Source organism: Vulpes lagopus, chromosome 5, assembly GCF_018345385.1.
Source record: "Vulpes lagopus strain Blue_001 chromosome 5, ASM1834538v1, whole genome shotgun sequence".
Classification (NCBI taxonomy): Eukaryota; Metazoa; Chordata; class Mammalia; order Carnivora; family Canidae; genus Vulpes; species Vulpes lagopus.
In genome coordinates this window covers 84,044,858-84,061,130 of record NC_054828.1, presented here as the reverse complement: position 1 = coordinate 84,061,130, position 16,273 = coordinate 84,044,858, and the positions used below count along the sequence as shown (strand labels likewise).

Here is a 16,273-nt window from a genome sequence, read left to right as displayed (position 1 = left end):
TCCTCTGTCCCATGTATCTCCTCAGGACAATAGTCCTTTCTCCCTCCCTCAATGCATAGGTGTCCCCGAGGCTGAGAATTAGCACTCCATCAACACCTAATAGGAGCATGGCTCCTCTGGGCTTGCTTTGACTTTGCTGGTCCTTGCTTCTGCTCTTCCAGTCCCCATGTGAGGCCAGAGGCAAAGTCTAGGAGGCATTGTGTCCCTCCTGAGTCCACAGAGGTTCACCCTCTCCCAGAGCAGGGGCCTTTTCCCCTCTAGTCTCAAATCCATCTCCCACTTTGCTTGGAGATGTTTGTTTGGGGTTTTTCTCATTTACTGGTTTAATCAGTCTCTACTGAACTCAAAGTGGGCTATTTTTGCCGTCAGAAATCTGCCACTTCCCCGCCCGCTGCTTTCTTGGAGTTTGCCCACAGGACCCCCCAGGAGGGATGGATGGGAATGGCAGAGCCACTCAGAGCCCAGGAACGCCAACGCCACCTGTCATGTTGCCTGTTCCCTACACCCCCGGCTCAAACCTGCACGTGCACAGAGTCCCACATACGAACATGCACACACATGCCCCAGTGACTGGCCCCAGCAGGGCCACCTCTCAGCCTATCCCTCCTGGTTCTTTCTAGGACCTTCTAGAAAGCCTCTCTGAATTCAGGACAGGGAGGGAGAAAGCTTGGTTTTGCAAAGCTCCTGCTGAGAGAACTAAAAGCATTAATTTGTGTGAAGGATAGGACATACCTGGCCCACCAGCAAGGGCTCAGCCTTTTGAACCATGAGGGGATGCCAGTGAGCAAGTCTGGGCTCTAGGATAGCCATGGGGTCCAGCCTTCCTTATGCAGCATCACACAGGTTTTCCAAGTTTCCACGGGGCTCTCTTACCTATTTCTTGATATCGTCCTTATCTCAGTCCCCAGAAGTAGAAAATCTTCCCACCACACCCACGAGGAAACTGAGGCCTCAAAGCCCAGAAGATGGAGAAGAGAATGATTCTGAGATTGGCCCACCAGGGGGCACCCACGAGCACAACAGACCTCCAAAATGGGGAGGGGGTCTGAGCCTCCTGGGGTACACATTGCAAGGGGCGATGGAAGAGTGTTAAGACTGGATTCCTGCACCTGAGGAGCTTTGGTTCAGTTCAGTTTGATTTTACTTTTATCAAGGACCGACTGGCTTAAACGGGGGTGAGGTGGGGGAGTGCTGTGTTCAGACGATTAGTGAAAAGATGGCCTGTGACTGGGGATGTGAAGGAGATGGAAATAAGTGCCAGGGGAACCAGAAGCAGCAGCACTGGCTTTGGTCTGAGAAGGTCAGGGGAGACTTCCTGGAGGAGGCAGCCTTAGAGGGTTAGCATATCGCTGGATGCAGGCCTCAAAGGCTAAACATACAATGTACTGGAAACAGAGAGCATCCAATAGGTGAGGAACCTAGAGAAGGTCCCAGAAGGCCTTTAGTGTCTTTAGAAGGAAGCTGATGTTCATTGGGAAGGCAGCAGGAGCCCAGACCCCGCATCAGAGGGCTGACCTTAGGGGTCCGGGCTCAGGCCTCAGCTGCTCCCCAGCCTTATCCTGACACCCCTGCCCTCCAGGACACCTGGAACAGTTTCACCAAAGATGGAGCCTGGACTTAAGTGTCTGAGCAGGACCTGAGGCCAGCTCAGCCCCAGAGAGAAAGAGGGGGTGAGGTGTGCTGCCCAGTAGGTCCCAGGCCTGAAAAAGACCTCAGGTGCTACAGGGCCAGTCAGGTGCTGGCCTGGGCACTGGACCCCATGTCCATGTCACCACCACCTGCAGATGCTCAGAAGCCCAGAACCCTGGCCAAGAGCAGGGGGCAGCTTTGAGCTGTGTCACAGGGTCACACTGAATAACCCCCCACTCCAGCCCTTGCCTTTGAAAAGGAGGCAGAAAAGCCACCAGAAGAAAGGCAAGGAGGAGGAAGTTCTTTGTAGTAGGTAAAAGCCCCTGAGAATGGGGCACAGGCCAGGGATCCAGTTTCCTGTTTATGTCTCGGCACCTTAGCTCCAGGTTCAAATATGTAAACTATCTGCTGGCCGCTGGCTGCAGGTGTGTGTGCTCCCAGGCTGTGTGGAGGCCCGAGGTGGCCCCACATGCATTCCTGACTCTGGCCCCCCACCCTAATGAGCCAGGAGACAGAGGCAGCTAGCTCAGGGTTAACCCTTTCTGCACCACCAAGGAAGGCCCTATTAGGCTGCTCTGGGGGACTCTGGGGCCAGCTGGCCCTTGGGGGTTCTTGGGGGAGGCTGGGGGTTTCGGGACACGGTGCTTCATGTTTTCTGCCTCCAACTTTAGATACAACCCAAAGTTGGGGGCTGTCTGCTGTGAGGGGCAGCAGAGTGGCTGAGTGTAGAGGATGGGTTGGGGCTCTGATATGAGGGGCACCTGGATGAGGCTCTCAGGGGGCCAGGGTGCAGGTTCTGCACCAGGGTCAGGAGATGTTAGCTGGACAACACTGCTTTTCTCACGGCAGGGTGGGCATGCCCCCAGCAGGCCCACAGCTTCCTGGCACTGCCAGTCCAGGGGCTAGGGGATCCATCAGACAGTGCCGATAACTTCAGCTTCCTTACTGGTCCCTGCAGCCCCCACCCTCCAGGGCTCTGGCTCCCTGTCCCCTGCTGACTGACTGTCAGGGGCCTGGGAAGAGATGTCTACCAGATAAACAGAGGGACCTGCCTGGGGCTAGGTCACCCCTGTGACCACTCCTTGCCCAGCCCCCTCTCTCTACCTCACTTTCTCCCTGGCAGAGGCCCCTCTGAGCTTGTCTGTGGTCAGAACCAAGCCCCTGCCCTCAGCCCACTACCCTGGGGCCTCTAGCCTTTACTGGGCTGCTACTGGTAGCCCCTCCTGGGGCACCCACTCCCCTTACTGGGCACCTCCCTCACTCTGCAAGCCACCCATGAGCCTCTGTGACCACCACAATATTTGTTCTGCTGTCTACACGGCACATAAAGCCAGCTTCTGCTCCTTATTTGTCAGCCCCACTAGCAGTGGAGGCACCCCAAGACAACAGCACAGCCGATTGTCTCTCTCCCTGGTTGAAGCAGCAGCAGGGCGCTCTGTTGCCCTCACCCAGTGGCTGAATCACGTCCATTTATCAGCAGAGTCCTGGATGTGATTTCTGTGGAGGAGACCCAGCACCCCCACACCTCAGAGAGATGATCTTCAAGCAGCACAGGGTCCCCCCTGTGCCAGCCTCCCACTGAGCCTAGTGGTAAAGACCCTCAATGGTCCTGATACCCATGAGACCTGCCATCGGCCAAGCCCAAGCCAAGACTAGAGGAGTCTTAATGAACAGCCACTTAAGTTGGCCCCAGGGATGGAAGTAAGTCTGTGCTTGGGCCTGGCACTGAGTTGGGGGGTAGGAAATCAGGCCTCCAGAGGTCCCCAGATCCCGCTGCAAAGGCCAAAGCCTTCCAGCCCTCACTGGGACCACTCAGAAAGCTGTTTGCCTGGTATCCATGCTGCCTGGTGCCGTGGCTCCCTCTGACACCACTTCTGCTTCCTGGGCTATCCCTCAAGGCCACCGTCACAGGCTTGTTCCCCTCACCCGCCCCTCACATGTGCCTGGCGCCCTCCCCTTCCATCTGCTCTCCCGGGCAAGCTCCCCCACTCTAGGGGCTCCGGCTGTGCTTACATGTCCCGGACTCACTCTCCCACCCAGACCCCTGCCCAGAGCTCCAGAACCCACACCCTGCCTGCCTCCCAGGCCTCTCCACCCCAGGGGATCTCAGCATGGCCAAGTCTGAGCCTGTCCCCCTCCCACCCTGACCCGTCCCCCTCCCGCACTCCCTGCCTCAGAACAGCGTCACCAGCCACCCCAGCTCCTGAGCTAGAATTAGGAGTCATCCAACGCACAGTCATCCTCGACACCTCCCTCTCACCCCCACATGGAATTGGTCATCAACTCCTATGGATTTCTCTTCAGAAAGGATCCCAGTGCCACCCTCCTCACAGCCCCGCTGGCAGCCTCATAGGGCAGGACCTGGCACCTCTCTCATTCCCACAGCTGCCCCCTCGCTCACCCTCCAGTCCATCCTCCACGTCCACTGCCACCAGAGAAGCATTTCTAAAACAGAGTCTGGCTCATGGCCCCACTCAGAAGCCTCCCGTGGCTCCCCATGTCCCCCACTGACACATTCATGAGGACCTGCCTGTCCTAACTCCACCTCCGTTTTCTGCCACCTTCCCTACACGCCCAGCATTGCCCACACCATACAGGCCGTGCCGGCCAGCCCATGCTTTTCCCCTTCACCCACCAAGCTTTTCCTGCCCTCTGGTATCAACATCCTTCATTTTCTTCCTGGCCTACGTCCTCTGAGAAGTCTTTCTTCCTTGTTCCTTCATCAATACATGGTAGCCCCCACCCCCTCCCCAGTTTCCATGGCACCTCGTCTCTCTCCATGTGCTTTCATATCAACTCCTCCCCTAGACTTTGAGCTTCCCAAGGGCGTGGAGGATATCTCTCGTCCATTCCTGTGTGCTCAGCCCTGGTGTATGATGTTGGCGACCATACACATCCGACTTGAGGACTGATTAAATTGAAATAAGAGGAAAAGCCTCGAATGCCACTCTGCCCCCAAGCTCCTGAGTACCTCAACCACCTGCCCCTCCCCAGAGCCCTTCCTCTGCCCGAATCTCCCCCCTGCATCCCTCCTACCTGCTGCCCTCAACACCGTGGGGAGGCTGGGGGGCCCTGGGTCTGTGACAGTGCCTGATGGGAGGATGATGCTTGAGTCTGCACCCGGGGCCAGCGCTCTCCAGGGAGTGGGTAGAGCAGGTCAAGTGGGCCGTGGCCCTGGCCCATGGTCCTCCACTGTGGTGGTGAGCAGCCTCTCTGATTTTAATGCGGGCCTCAGTGCTTCGGTGAAAGCCGGCATGGGAAGTTGCTAATAATGGCACTAAAATAAAATATGCTACATCTGTTATGGGTAGCAGAACAAAATTAGCTGCTCACACCTCTGACATCCAAGATGTCTTAACTTAAAATACTCCTTGGCTTACTTTACATCATTTACTGATTATATTTAAAAGAAATACAATTTTGCAATTACTGTTCTTTCCAGTGTGATATCTGTGCATCATTTTCCTTTTATGTTTATATATTTCTCCTTCATTAGTGCAGTCTGAAGGGTGATTAGGATTCTTCAAACATTTTACAGAGGTTAAACGTTGATTAAGATTTAATTATTACTGTAAATAGCTTGGAATGACATATGGTGCAAAAGCCTGACATATGTGCATTTGAATAAATGAAGTGCTATTTCCCAGGATGCCTCAGTAGCTGTTTAACAGCTTTCCCGAAGGGTTATGTTACACCTCATGGTAAGATTGCTGGGATGTTATATTTTGTTGGTTTTTGCAGCTGAAAGCTAAGAACAGTTTTCCAGTTTTTTAAAAACATTGAATATTTTAAATACCTAAATTGTTTTGCACAAATTTTTGCTAATTTGTCTAACTAGGTTAAACATTTTCAAAAGCATTTAGATTTTTAAGCGTGGGCGCTGTGCATTGTGTCAGTGGCAGCATGGGGACGAGGGGAGCTGGTGGGGTGGAGGGGACTCGGAGGCCGGCAGGGGTGGGGAGGGAAGAGGTGGCTTGATGAGAGGGGGTGGGGAAGAGGCCTGGGCCCCAAGCCTAGCTCTTATCGCTTTGGCCCTCTCCAACGGCCAGAACCCGGGTATTGGGCTACCACGGACTACAGGGCAAGGGGTCCCCCTTCCCCAGGGACTGCACCACACCCACCAGCTCTAGTTCCTGCTGACCTCCCTCTCCCCTGGCCCCTGACGTGCGGCCCAGGCACAGCTACGTTCTCCGAAGGCAGGGCTGGTCTGTGGCATCCTCTGCCCAGCCCGCTATGTCTTGAGGTAGAGCAGGTTTCAGCTGAACTAAGCCCCAGGGGGCCGCACTTCCCTGACTCTACCTAGGGTGGAGACCAGGCCCAGGGCCCCTCACTTCGGTAGCACCTCCCTCCCAGGCTCCTTGGGGGGGGGGGTGCGGCTCAGGCATCCCTACTGGCTTAGTTCCTGGAGCTGCAGATGGACATCTGGGCTGCTGTAGAGCTTCCAGGGGGACCCTCTCCTCCCCGTGCCTCCTGCCTCCTTTCTTCCCATTCATTTATTCAACACTTACTGAATACCTCCTTTGTACTGGCATCCTTGAGGATGCGGGGATGAACACGATCGCACATGACGCTTGCTGCCTCATGGAGCTTGCGATCTAAAGTGGAGAGGGGGAAGACGAGTGGACAGTCAACGTCGCCAACAAGTGATACAGCTGGGACGTAAGAAGTGCCAGGAGCTGTGGGGCCCCAGGGAAGTGGCCATGCCCAGGCTGGAGGAGAGAAGATGTCTAACGCTGCTTCCACGTGGAAGAGAAGGTCAAGGAAGGACAGAAAGTGGGGTGATGGAGACGCCATTTCAGGCAAAGACTCAGGGTGGGGAAAGCCCTGTGTGTCGGACAGGCTGAAATAAATGGTGTCTCCAGGCCAAGGGGCAGGGTAGATCAAGGCAGTGGCTGGATAGCACAGGAATCTAGACTGGGTCCCTGAGGACAGTGGGGTCATTGAGCCATGTTAAAAGGAACACAGAGGGGTAACCAAAATTGTGGTTGAGAAGGCTCACACTGCCTGAGGTGGGGGTGGACTGGGGTGGCTGGGACTCCAAGGGAAGGAAGGAGAGAGGATGTGAGGCAGTGCCTGGGCCCCCACTGGGTGGTGGTGTGGAGAGGTGGGCTGGGGAAGAGGGAGATGGTGACTTCAGTTTCGATTTGGATTTCAGGGTTGAGTTTTAGCGCCTGTAAGGTATCCACAAGAAGGTCTAGGAGGCAGTCTCTGCAGGCCCAGGACCCAGGGCAGAAACATGGCTGGAGACTCCTCAGATCTGGGAATCACCAGGAGGGTTGAATTACCCCCTAGGGGTTGTGCACCCAGCCAGGGTGAGCCCCAGTGACCCTGACAAGTGTCCAGTGGATGTCACGAAATGTGGGGGCGGCAGTGAACTTGGAGAGAAGGATTTTTGTGGAGTATGATGGGAACAGAAGCCAGATTTGCTGTGGGTTGAAAAGTCAGTGGGAGGTGAGGAGGTGGAAAGGCCAGTTGAGACAGTGCCTTAAAGAAATGTGGTTGTTGGGGAGGAGAGACAGGCCAGGCAGTAGCTGGAGTGTGATATGGGCTTGATGGGACATTTTGACAGATGGGAGGTCCTTGTCAATGTTGAAATGCTGATGGTCAAGAGTCAGTGGACTGTGAAGGTGGGAGCCGAGGAGGACGGTCTGGCAGTGGGCTCCCGGAGTGGGTGTCAGGCAGGTGGACCCCAGGAGATTGTGCTTTCTGAGGGGACGAGTGGCAGGAGCACAGGCGTGAAGCAGTATGGACAGATAGTTCATGGGGTTGGTGGCGGGATGCTGAGGGGTTCCTTCCATCGTCTTGTGCTTTTTCTCTCAAGTAGAAAGAAGGCTTTTCTGCTCAGGATGAGTGAGGAGCTGAGGGTGGGTGGCTGAGGACGGTGGGATGTTAAGGGGGTTCTCTGTGGAGAACGGGAGGAGGAGCTGACTGGGCAAAGTGGTCAGGAGGGAGAGGTTTGCTGGTCACTGTGGGGGGCAAGCCAAAGTCAGGGACTGACTGGGAATGTTGAGTGTCAGGTTCTAGTGGAGAGAATGTGGATGCCTGTTTGAGTTCCTCCAAAGCCGGGCTTCTGCCAGTCGGGGCTGGAAGGACTTTCGGGCTAGAGATTAGCTAGAGTCATGGTCCCCGGTGTCTGGGTTGGATGCGGGAGGATGTGAAGACTGAGCTGCAGGGAGTCTGGGGCCTGAGATTTTCAGGGTCTAAAAACAGGGAGAGAAGGATAGGGGACTGTGGAGTCCAAGAGGGTGGAATTTGGATTTCAGGAGCGTGGGTGGAGCAGCCCTGGGTGGTGACTGGTCTGGGGTGTGGTGTGGGGCACTAGCCAAGGCCCCTGGAAATGAGGAAGACATAACTTGGAGGTCAGGGTGTAGGACATACACCTGCACAGACATGGCGCCAGAGGAAGAGACAAGACCTAGATGGGAAGGGTGACTGTGAGCCCCTTGGAAGGAGAGTAGTAAAGAGGGATGTGTCAGTAGGTGGCAGAGGGGGAGAACTGTGGGCACTGCGGTCCTCCCAATTTTCCTCCCAGTTTCCACACTCACCCCTCCCCTCCTATCCCCCCTCACCTTTCTTCTCTGTTCTCACTCTCTCCTCAGATTGAGACATCCCAGTTAGAGCCAGAGATTGCCCGAGCCACAAGTAGCCGGACAGTGGTATACAACAAGGGGCTGTGAGTGGCGGCCAGCCGGCCTGGGGACGGAGCACTAGCCAGGCCGGGCAGCTGGAGGTGGGGAAGGGGTCTCATGGGCTGGGCCTGCAGGGGGTGGGCAAGCTAACCCCACCCATCCTGAGCCGCCTGGGGGAGCACTGGACCCACAGTTAGGGAGACTAATCCATTCACATGTTAACATAAGGGAGAGGAATTCTGATACATTTCCTATAAAAAATAATCAAGTGCATTTCTGGGCCTTACGTGGGGTTGTCAAAACTCTACTCAGCACAATCATGTGTGAAGCTGAAAATTTCTAGAGTGCCCACGGGGTAGAATTAGGATCCTTTTATACTTTGGTTTTCTTTTTTATTTTTCTTTTTTATCAGAATCAAGTCTGAGCCTTGGTTAGAGCTGCGCAGATACAGCAGCTGACCAGCGGTGGCAGGAGGAGGCCTGGGGGCTGGTTGGTTTGGCAGCAGGGCTGGTAGATTCAAGATATTACGATAGCCAGGCCCAGTGGCTCCCTGGGCCGGGCTGGGCTGGGCTGGGCTGGGTGGTGGGGGAGGGAGGGAAGGCAGTTTGTACCTCACAGGATGGACCAACAGCAATGACCGAGGTCCTCAGAAGGTGGCCCTGGGAGTCAGGAACACTGGAAGCCTTGGAAAGGTTTTATGGGCAATTGCCTTTGAGCGTGGCCAGCCCTCATCCATGCCACAACCTGCAGAACCAATCTCTCTGCATGAAGCCCAGTGTCTGGGGCTGGGATCACCCCTCATGGAACCCTGAAATGACCCCAGCTCCAGGCAAGAAGCTCCAAGAAGGAATGATGTTTGGCTGGAATTATGGGCCTGCATGTCAACCTCTGCAGGAAGATCCTCCTTGTAGTCACCAGGCTGGAAGCTGGGCTGAGGGTGGAGCTGGAGCTGGAGCTGGAGCTGGAGCTGGAGCTGGAGCTGGAGCTGGGCTGACTGCCATCTGGGGGGCCTCTCCAGCCCCCAAGGCTGTCTGCCCCATCCCACTGCTTCCTGAATGGAAGGGTCTTCTGCATGAGTGCGGAGGCCAGGTTTGTAGGCACCTATCTGAGAGTCAGCATCAAGCCAGGAACTGCAGGCCCTGGCTGTGCCACGAATAGGCTGTGCGACTGTGGAGGATCCACTCCCCTCTCTGAGCCTCCACTTCCTGTCTGGAACCAGAGGACTGGATCAAGGGGTTCCCACTGGCTCTTCCAGCTGGACTGCATCTTTGCCTGTCCTGCTCAGATGCTGGTCCTCCCAGGCACATCCCCAGTGTGGACACTGGACTGGGAAAGGGGCCCCCTGGGGATGGCCAGCAGTTGGCCTCTGAATTGGACCTTAACTTTCTATATGTGAGCCCACATCCTGGGAACACTTGACCTTTGCCAAACACTTTTCAGTTCTGAAGGAGGCGATAGCTTGGGTGGCTGTGCCTAAGTGTGGCTCCATACCCACATGCCACCTCTCACCCTGCCCTGGCCTTCGATGCCACTTGCTGCTGGCTCCTGCTTCCTCCTCTTTGTGGGCCTGAGATGGGAGTGAACAGGGCAAAGAGGAAGCATGGGCCTCATTGTACCCCTCACCTAATGACAACCTGGGGAGAGACATGGCTGGAGGTGAACACATGTTCAGGAAAAGAGTAGTGCAGGGCAGCAAGGGTGGGGCCTTGGGCGACTCTCACCATCCTCAGTGCGGGGGTGGTTGTGACAAGGTGGGTCTTCCACAGGCATGGACTCCAGGCGCCCCCTCAGAAGCCCCTGCTGCCCTCACCTCCCAGCCAGGCCCTGCCATTTCTACAGGATGCTGCCCTGAGGCACCCCCCCACCGTCACACTGAGTTGCTGAGGAGCAGCACTCCCTGACCAATCAGGAAAAGGTGAAACAGAGCAAGTAGGGAAAACAAAACAGTAGAGTGAAAGGTTGCCACAGTGTTAGAGGGGCAAGTATTTTTGAGCTGATCCTGCCACAATGTGACTGTGCCAGTGACAGGCTGGGCATGTCTGGGTCCCCTTTGGAAAAAGCTCTCTTCTACTCACCCTGCCCCACCCATCATTGAGTCTTGTTCTCATGCACTCTGCCTTGAGACAGAACTGTGCACCCCAGTCCCCTTCCCCCCACTCTGGAGGCCTGGAAGAGATGAGGTCTCTCCCCTGCCCCCTCTGCGCTGGCTGCCCTGGCCCGGCCCAGCACAGCCCCGGCCTTGTAGCATCTCATAACCTACTTACTTTGTGTCCTGGATGATTTCTGTTCAGGTTCCCAAATGCAGTTTCAGGTGAGCTAAGGGGACTCCTCTTTCAGGAGGGGATGACAAAGGATCTGGATAGCTCAGGGGGATGGTGACAGGGGTTCAGGGGGGCCACGCAGGCTTGGCTGTGGAGAACACCACGAGAGAAAACTCTCGGCCAACATCCATCCCCCACTTGGCTGTGGGCAGACTGGCTCATGACTGGCGGGGAGGCTGAGCTGGGCCCCACAGTGAGGGTGCAGCTGGCCCAGCCGTGCCAGAACCCAGGGCATACTTGCAACTGGTTCTCTAGCCCTGGTGTACTGGCCCAGCCTTCTGGTCACTGCAGACATTCGCTCAGGCTCGGGGACACCCTTCTCCCATTTCCAGAGAACAGTCCAGTGGTACAAGGACCAAAAGCCCAAGATGTGTATATGACTGCTGGGTCGAGGCGGCTAACCGCCTCCTAGAAAGGAGCAGAAGCTTCCTGATCAGGAGCCGGTTGGTTTTCTCTCCTGAGCCCCTGGCCTGGGAGCAGAGTGGTTCTGAGAGAAGAAAGGCCAGAGGCCAGAGGCCAGGCAGTTTCCCAGCCCTGGGCCAGGTGTGAGTGAGGCACCGGGACACGTGCCTTAGCCACACCAAGGAGACTTTGCGGTGTCTTTTTAACCTTCTCAGAAAATTTCTCAGTCTGATTTATGTAATACTAACAAGCTGTGGGCAATAAATGATGGATTTAAAACATCAGGGCTTGGCTTTGTGGATTGCAGGTGGAGTGACAGGGGTACAGAAACATAGTGAGGATGAGCCAGGGCTGCCTGAGGATTTTGTGGGGAGGGTCCTGAGAAAGGTCTACGTAGACCCAAGCTTCAGGAGGGGTCAAGCCCTCTCGGAGGCCTGGAGGGAAAGGGAGAGGAAAGGATGGAAGAGCACGTGAGGGCAGGAAGCCGGACAGAGGAGGTGGGCTGACTTCTGCAGAAGGAACCCCTTAACAGAACAGCTGCAGAACACTCACTAGGCCCCACTGCAAGAACCTTGAGGAGACAGGGATTTGGGTAGATTCTCATACTGTTTAGACCCAGGGGACCAGGAGAGGAGTGCAGGGGGGTGGGTAGTTCTGGCCTGCCTGGGAGCCCAGAGAGGTTTCATAGGGAGGCAAGGTTTGAGCTAAGTGGAAAGGTCGCCATGTCTGTAGTGTGCACGGCACTGACCCCAGGGACTCTCCCCCTTCCAGCTGCCCCACAGTCCCTCAGGGCCACGCCTTAGCTGCCTCCTGACAGCACTGGCTCCTCTTCTCTAAGCAGCCCCCAGAACTCCTGGGGGGGTAAGGGCTGAGCTCTTCTCTGGGACTTCTGAGCATCTTTTACCCTTGTAGGGCCTCCCATGCCAGGGGGACCATGTAGTAGAGGTGAGGTCCATGGTTGGGGTCAGGCTGACCCAGGTTCCAGCCCCAGCCTGGCTCCAGCGTGACTCTGTGACTTCCAGCTAGTCATTTCCTTTATTCACCCATTAATCCCGTCAGATGTTTATGAAGCATCTTCTCTAGCAGAGTCATGGTGTCTGTAGCTATAAAATGTCAAGAACAGCATCACTTGCTGGGCTGGTGTAAGGACTGCAGAGACCAGGTAAGGAATGCATCCAGACTCTTCTCTCATGCCTCTCTAGGAGAGTGGGGGAAGGGAAAGGGATGGGAGAGGGGTCTGATCTCAAAGGGATACTTCTAGGTTATGGGGCTTCTGGTCTCTGGGGAATTTCTCTGTGAAGAGCCCCACTGGCCACAGCCCCCATCCGGGCGGAAATCCTCGACTCTCAGGACAGACACAAATCCCTCCTGGGAGCCATTTGTTGTTTTTAGCTGGTTTGGGGGCTCAGCTCCTGCCCAGCCGGAGATCATTAACACTCCAGGAATGTGGCTTCCCTAGGCCCCATCCCCACCCCCTGGCCCCTATGGCCTCCCTCCTCCCACTCAGGCCATGGTTAGAAGGAGGGTCAGAATGCTAGGGGGATGAGGACAGTGATGAGTGACCCTTTCTCAAGGCCCCAGGGTCATTTTCAGAATGGAGCTCCCTCGGCCTCCCAGAGCTGCTGCTGCTCCTGCCATCTCACTCACACCCCTGCCACTGATTAGCCCCTTAAACAGGAAAGTCTCAGCCACTCCCGAAAGGCCTAACCCCCATGTGCCCTTGCTTCCCTGCAGTACCAGGTGTCTCTCAGGGTGCTGGCTGAAAAATGTTCATTCCCTTCTTATGCCCCTCTCCAAGGTAGCTGCCGACAATCTTGTCTAAGCTCAAGAACAAGAACATCTCAGAATCTGGGGCCCCACCTCACCCCAGTTCCCTGGACCTCGTTGGGAGGGTGAAGAGAAAGAAGAAAGAAAAGGTAGACCCCCTGGAAGACCCCATACCAATCCAGTGAGGAGGTGAGGGAAGGAGGCTTTTCTCCATCCCTGGCCTCCTGGGCTAGTCCTCCTCCTCTTCACATGTCAGCGTGGCAGAAGGAGGGACAGCACACCAAGGCCCCCACTCAGTCCTGGGGTGAACTGCAGGAAGCTCAGTGTCAGGGAATAGGGGGCAAGACAGGACACTGAGACCTAAGTGGGTTAGCTGGCAGCCACTGGAGGCCTTAAGTAGAGAAGTGGACCCATCTGGCCATAGAGTAGAGCATGTTGTGGACACAGGCAAGGCTGCTGGGGAGAGCAGGAGAGGGTTAAGGTGGGGGAAGATGGAGCCTAGACTACGTGGTGCAACGGGGATGGAGGGAATAAAGAGATGCAGGACTGCTCAGTTCTTGGTGACTGATGGTGGATGAGGTGGCAGAGAGAAGTCAGAGATGGCCCCAGGTTCCTGGCTTAGGCAGCTGAGGACATGGATGGTGTGCCATTTTTCAGAGCTTAGGAACAGAAAAAGAAGACCAAATCTACAGGGAAAGTAATACAATCCGTTTTACAGGTTATTAGAGGCTCCTGTGAAAGAGCCAAGTTGAGACGTTGGGGGACAGTTGGGTGTGCTTATCGGGAGCTCAGGAGGTAGGTGGGGACTAGATATTTAGCTTGGTGTGTTATCCATTTATTGAGAGCACTTGGAGCTAAAGGAGCAGTGGCAACAACCCAGAGGGGAGTGTGTCGGGTGAGAAGAGGGAGACCCAGGATGGAACCTTGAGGAACCCCCACCTCTGGGGCCTGGCCAGAAACAGGCTGCTAAGAAAACTGTTATGGGCTGAATTGTGTCCCACTAAATTCAAATGTTGAAGCCCCAGCACCCAGTACCTCAGAATGTGACTGTGCTCAGAGGAGGGTCCTTAAAGGGGTAATTAAGGTAAAACAAGCTCATGAGGGTGGCTCCTAATCCAATATGACTGATGACCTTATAAAAATTGGGAATTTGGGCACAACATCCATTGAGGGGAAACACCCTGGGAACATGAAGACAGGCATTTTCAAGCCAAGAAGAGGAGCTCCAGAAGAAAGCACCCCGGCTGGCACTTTGAGCTCGGACATCTAAGCCTCCAGAACTGTGAGAAAATAAATTTCTGTTGTTTAAACCACCCCATCTGTGGTGCTTGTCCTGACAGCCCTAGCACACTAATGCCAGGGGAAGAGGAAGACGAGGAGAACGTGGTATCCCAAAGGACAGGAGACAAGGCTGCTTCCAAGAGGGGAGGCTCTCCATGTACTGAACAGGTGCTGAGGGACACCTGGGTGGCTCAGTGGTTGGGCGCCTGCCTTCGGCCCAGGGCCTGATCCTGGAGTCCCAGGATCGAGTCGCGCGTTGGGCTCCCTGCAGGGAACCTGCTTCTCCCTCTGCCAGTGTCTCTGCCTCTCTCTCTCTCTCTCTCTCTGTCTCTCATGAATAAATAAATAAAATCTTTAAAAAATAATAATAAAAAGAACAGGTGCTGAGAGATAAGAAAGATGGAGGCACAGCATGTTCCTTGGAAGGACCTGGAGAGGGTAGTCTCAGTGGAGTGTAGCCCAGCAAAAGCCAGATCTCCAGGTGCTGAGAAGTTAGTAGGACTCCGACTGGCTGCCAGTGTACAAAACAAAGAATTTCCAAGAAATTGGGCTTTGAGACATGACAATGGCTGCAGGACAATGTGGGGCTAAGGGAGGGCTTCACAAGGAAGACTTGGGCATGTGGACACTAATGGGTGAGAGGGAAGGCGCCTGGGGAGCAGAAAAGAAGAGTGAGGTCCCCTGGAGAGGGGTGGGCCAATGGGAGAGAACAGTCTCAGGGGCAACAGGAAGGAGGTGGAGAAGATGGGCTGGATGGAGGTGGTGTGGGTTTGAGGGCAGGAGATTGGGGGAAGTGAGAGGCTAGCTTGCCTGAATCTTGAAGATACACTCTGCACCATTCTCCACCCGCTCTCTGTCCCAGAAGGCAGACTCATGTGGACTTGCTGGCTGGCTCCTGTGATTGGGTGTCCCCAGTGAAGGATTTGAGGAGAGTGACACTGGGAGATTCATTCCCCTGGCCTCCCCTGCATCCTTAGGCCTCCCGCTATGGAAGACTACAGCTCCTCTCTGGGGCCTCTCAGGGTCTGGTAACTGCCTTTTTAAGCCCAGGGCTGTGGGCCATTGTCGTACGCCTTGGGGCACTACAACATCTCTTGTTGGGTTCCCAAAATTTCTGAATTGTTCCTCTGTCCAACTCTCCTCTGACTGCCTCATTGGAAGAGACTAAGTATCTCTTTCTTCCCAGCCCCCGACTGATATGAAGGTGTTCTCTTCCAGAGCTTCTCAGTTCTCTCTGGAGATGGAAATAAGGTTGTCTGTTGAGAGTAAGCAGGAGAAGAGGTCTGAGGAGAAGGGTAACCATTTGAGATATCCCCCGTGGAGAACAGGAGTGGATTTATCAATGGGGATGAGGCCTAGACTGAGGCTGGGACCTTGGGTCCGTCTAGCTCGCTTGCCAGATGTCCTCACGGACTCAGCTACAAGGGCAGATGGGGAAACTGGTTCAAGCGAGTTTGTGATTTTGCCAGGCAGGTGCAATCAAGGAACAGCGGATACCAGGGGATGTGGGAGGGAGAACAGAGGGGCCCATGGCCAGGAGCGGCCTGGGAGGAGGTCAATGCACGGTTGTAGAAGAAAATTGAGCAAGTGAGAGGGAAGACCATGCGGTCTGATAGGAAAGGACATCTGAATGTGTGATTTGAAAGAAGGCGTGATTCTGGACTCTCCTAAGCCCTGGGAATGCGTGGTGATAAGGGGAGTGGGGAAGGAGAGCCCAGGGCAATGGGTGAGCTGTTCACGGAGACCCCCAGGTCTTGGGGAGACAGGAAGACCAGAAGCTGGTGGCCATAGGTTGACAAATGAAGGGGTACGACTGAGACAGGCAGCATACTCCGCCCACGTGCACACCCGCACACCCACACACACCCACACAGTCACACTCGCGCACACACGCCCACAGCCCTCCCAGACACTCCCAGACACCCTCACATGCACTCACCCTCACACACACCCCAGACAGCAGATGGGGCGCTCGGGTAATTGGTTAAACCTGTTCCCGATGTCTGGCTCCGCATTGGCAGCGCCTGTCTGACAGGAAAGCTGGCTGGGCCTGCACCACTCAGCCTGCTGGCCTCCCTGCCCCTCCCCCTGCATGGCTGCCCGGAGCAGGGGCTCTGGCAGAGGCCTGGGGGCCCCGCCTGGCTCCCTCTGGGGCAGAACCCAGTTCCCTAGGCAAGGGCTCCACGAAGCCCCACGGGAAGCAGTCACAGCACCCCTGAGGAGGAGTTGGTGAAAACCAAGTGC

The 16,273-nt window shown here is 55.4% G+C and overlaps 1 protein-coding gene across 7 annotated transcripts in view; it reads left to right on the top strand.

Annotated features, from left to right (window-relative positions):
* The window catches only part of SFXN5 (sideroflexin 5), a 125,312-nt gene extending 111,251 nt beyond the window's left edge, over positions 1 to 14,061 (top strand). For all 7 annotated transcript variants that reach the window (XM_041756684.1, XM_041756682.1, XM_041756679.1 and 4 more), the window contains one exon: positions 8,229 to 14,061. In XM_041756684.1, coding sequence (XP_041612618.1) covers positions 8,229 to 8,306 — 78 coding nt within the window. In that variant the 3' untranslated portion in view covers positions 8,307 to 14,061. The remainder of the gene's footprint in view (positions 1 to 8,228) is intronic.
* Positions 14,062 to 16,273: the final 2,212 nt, after the last annotated feature.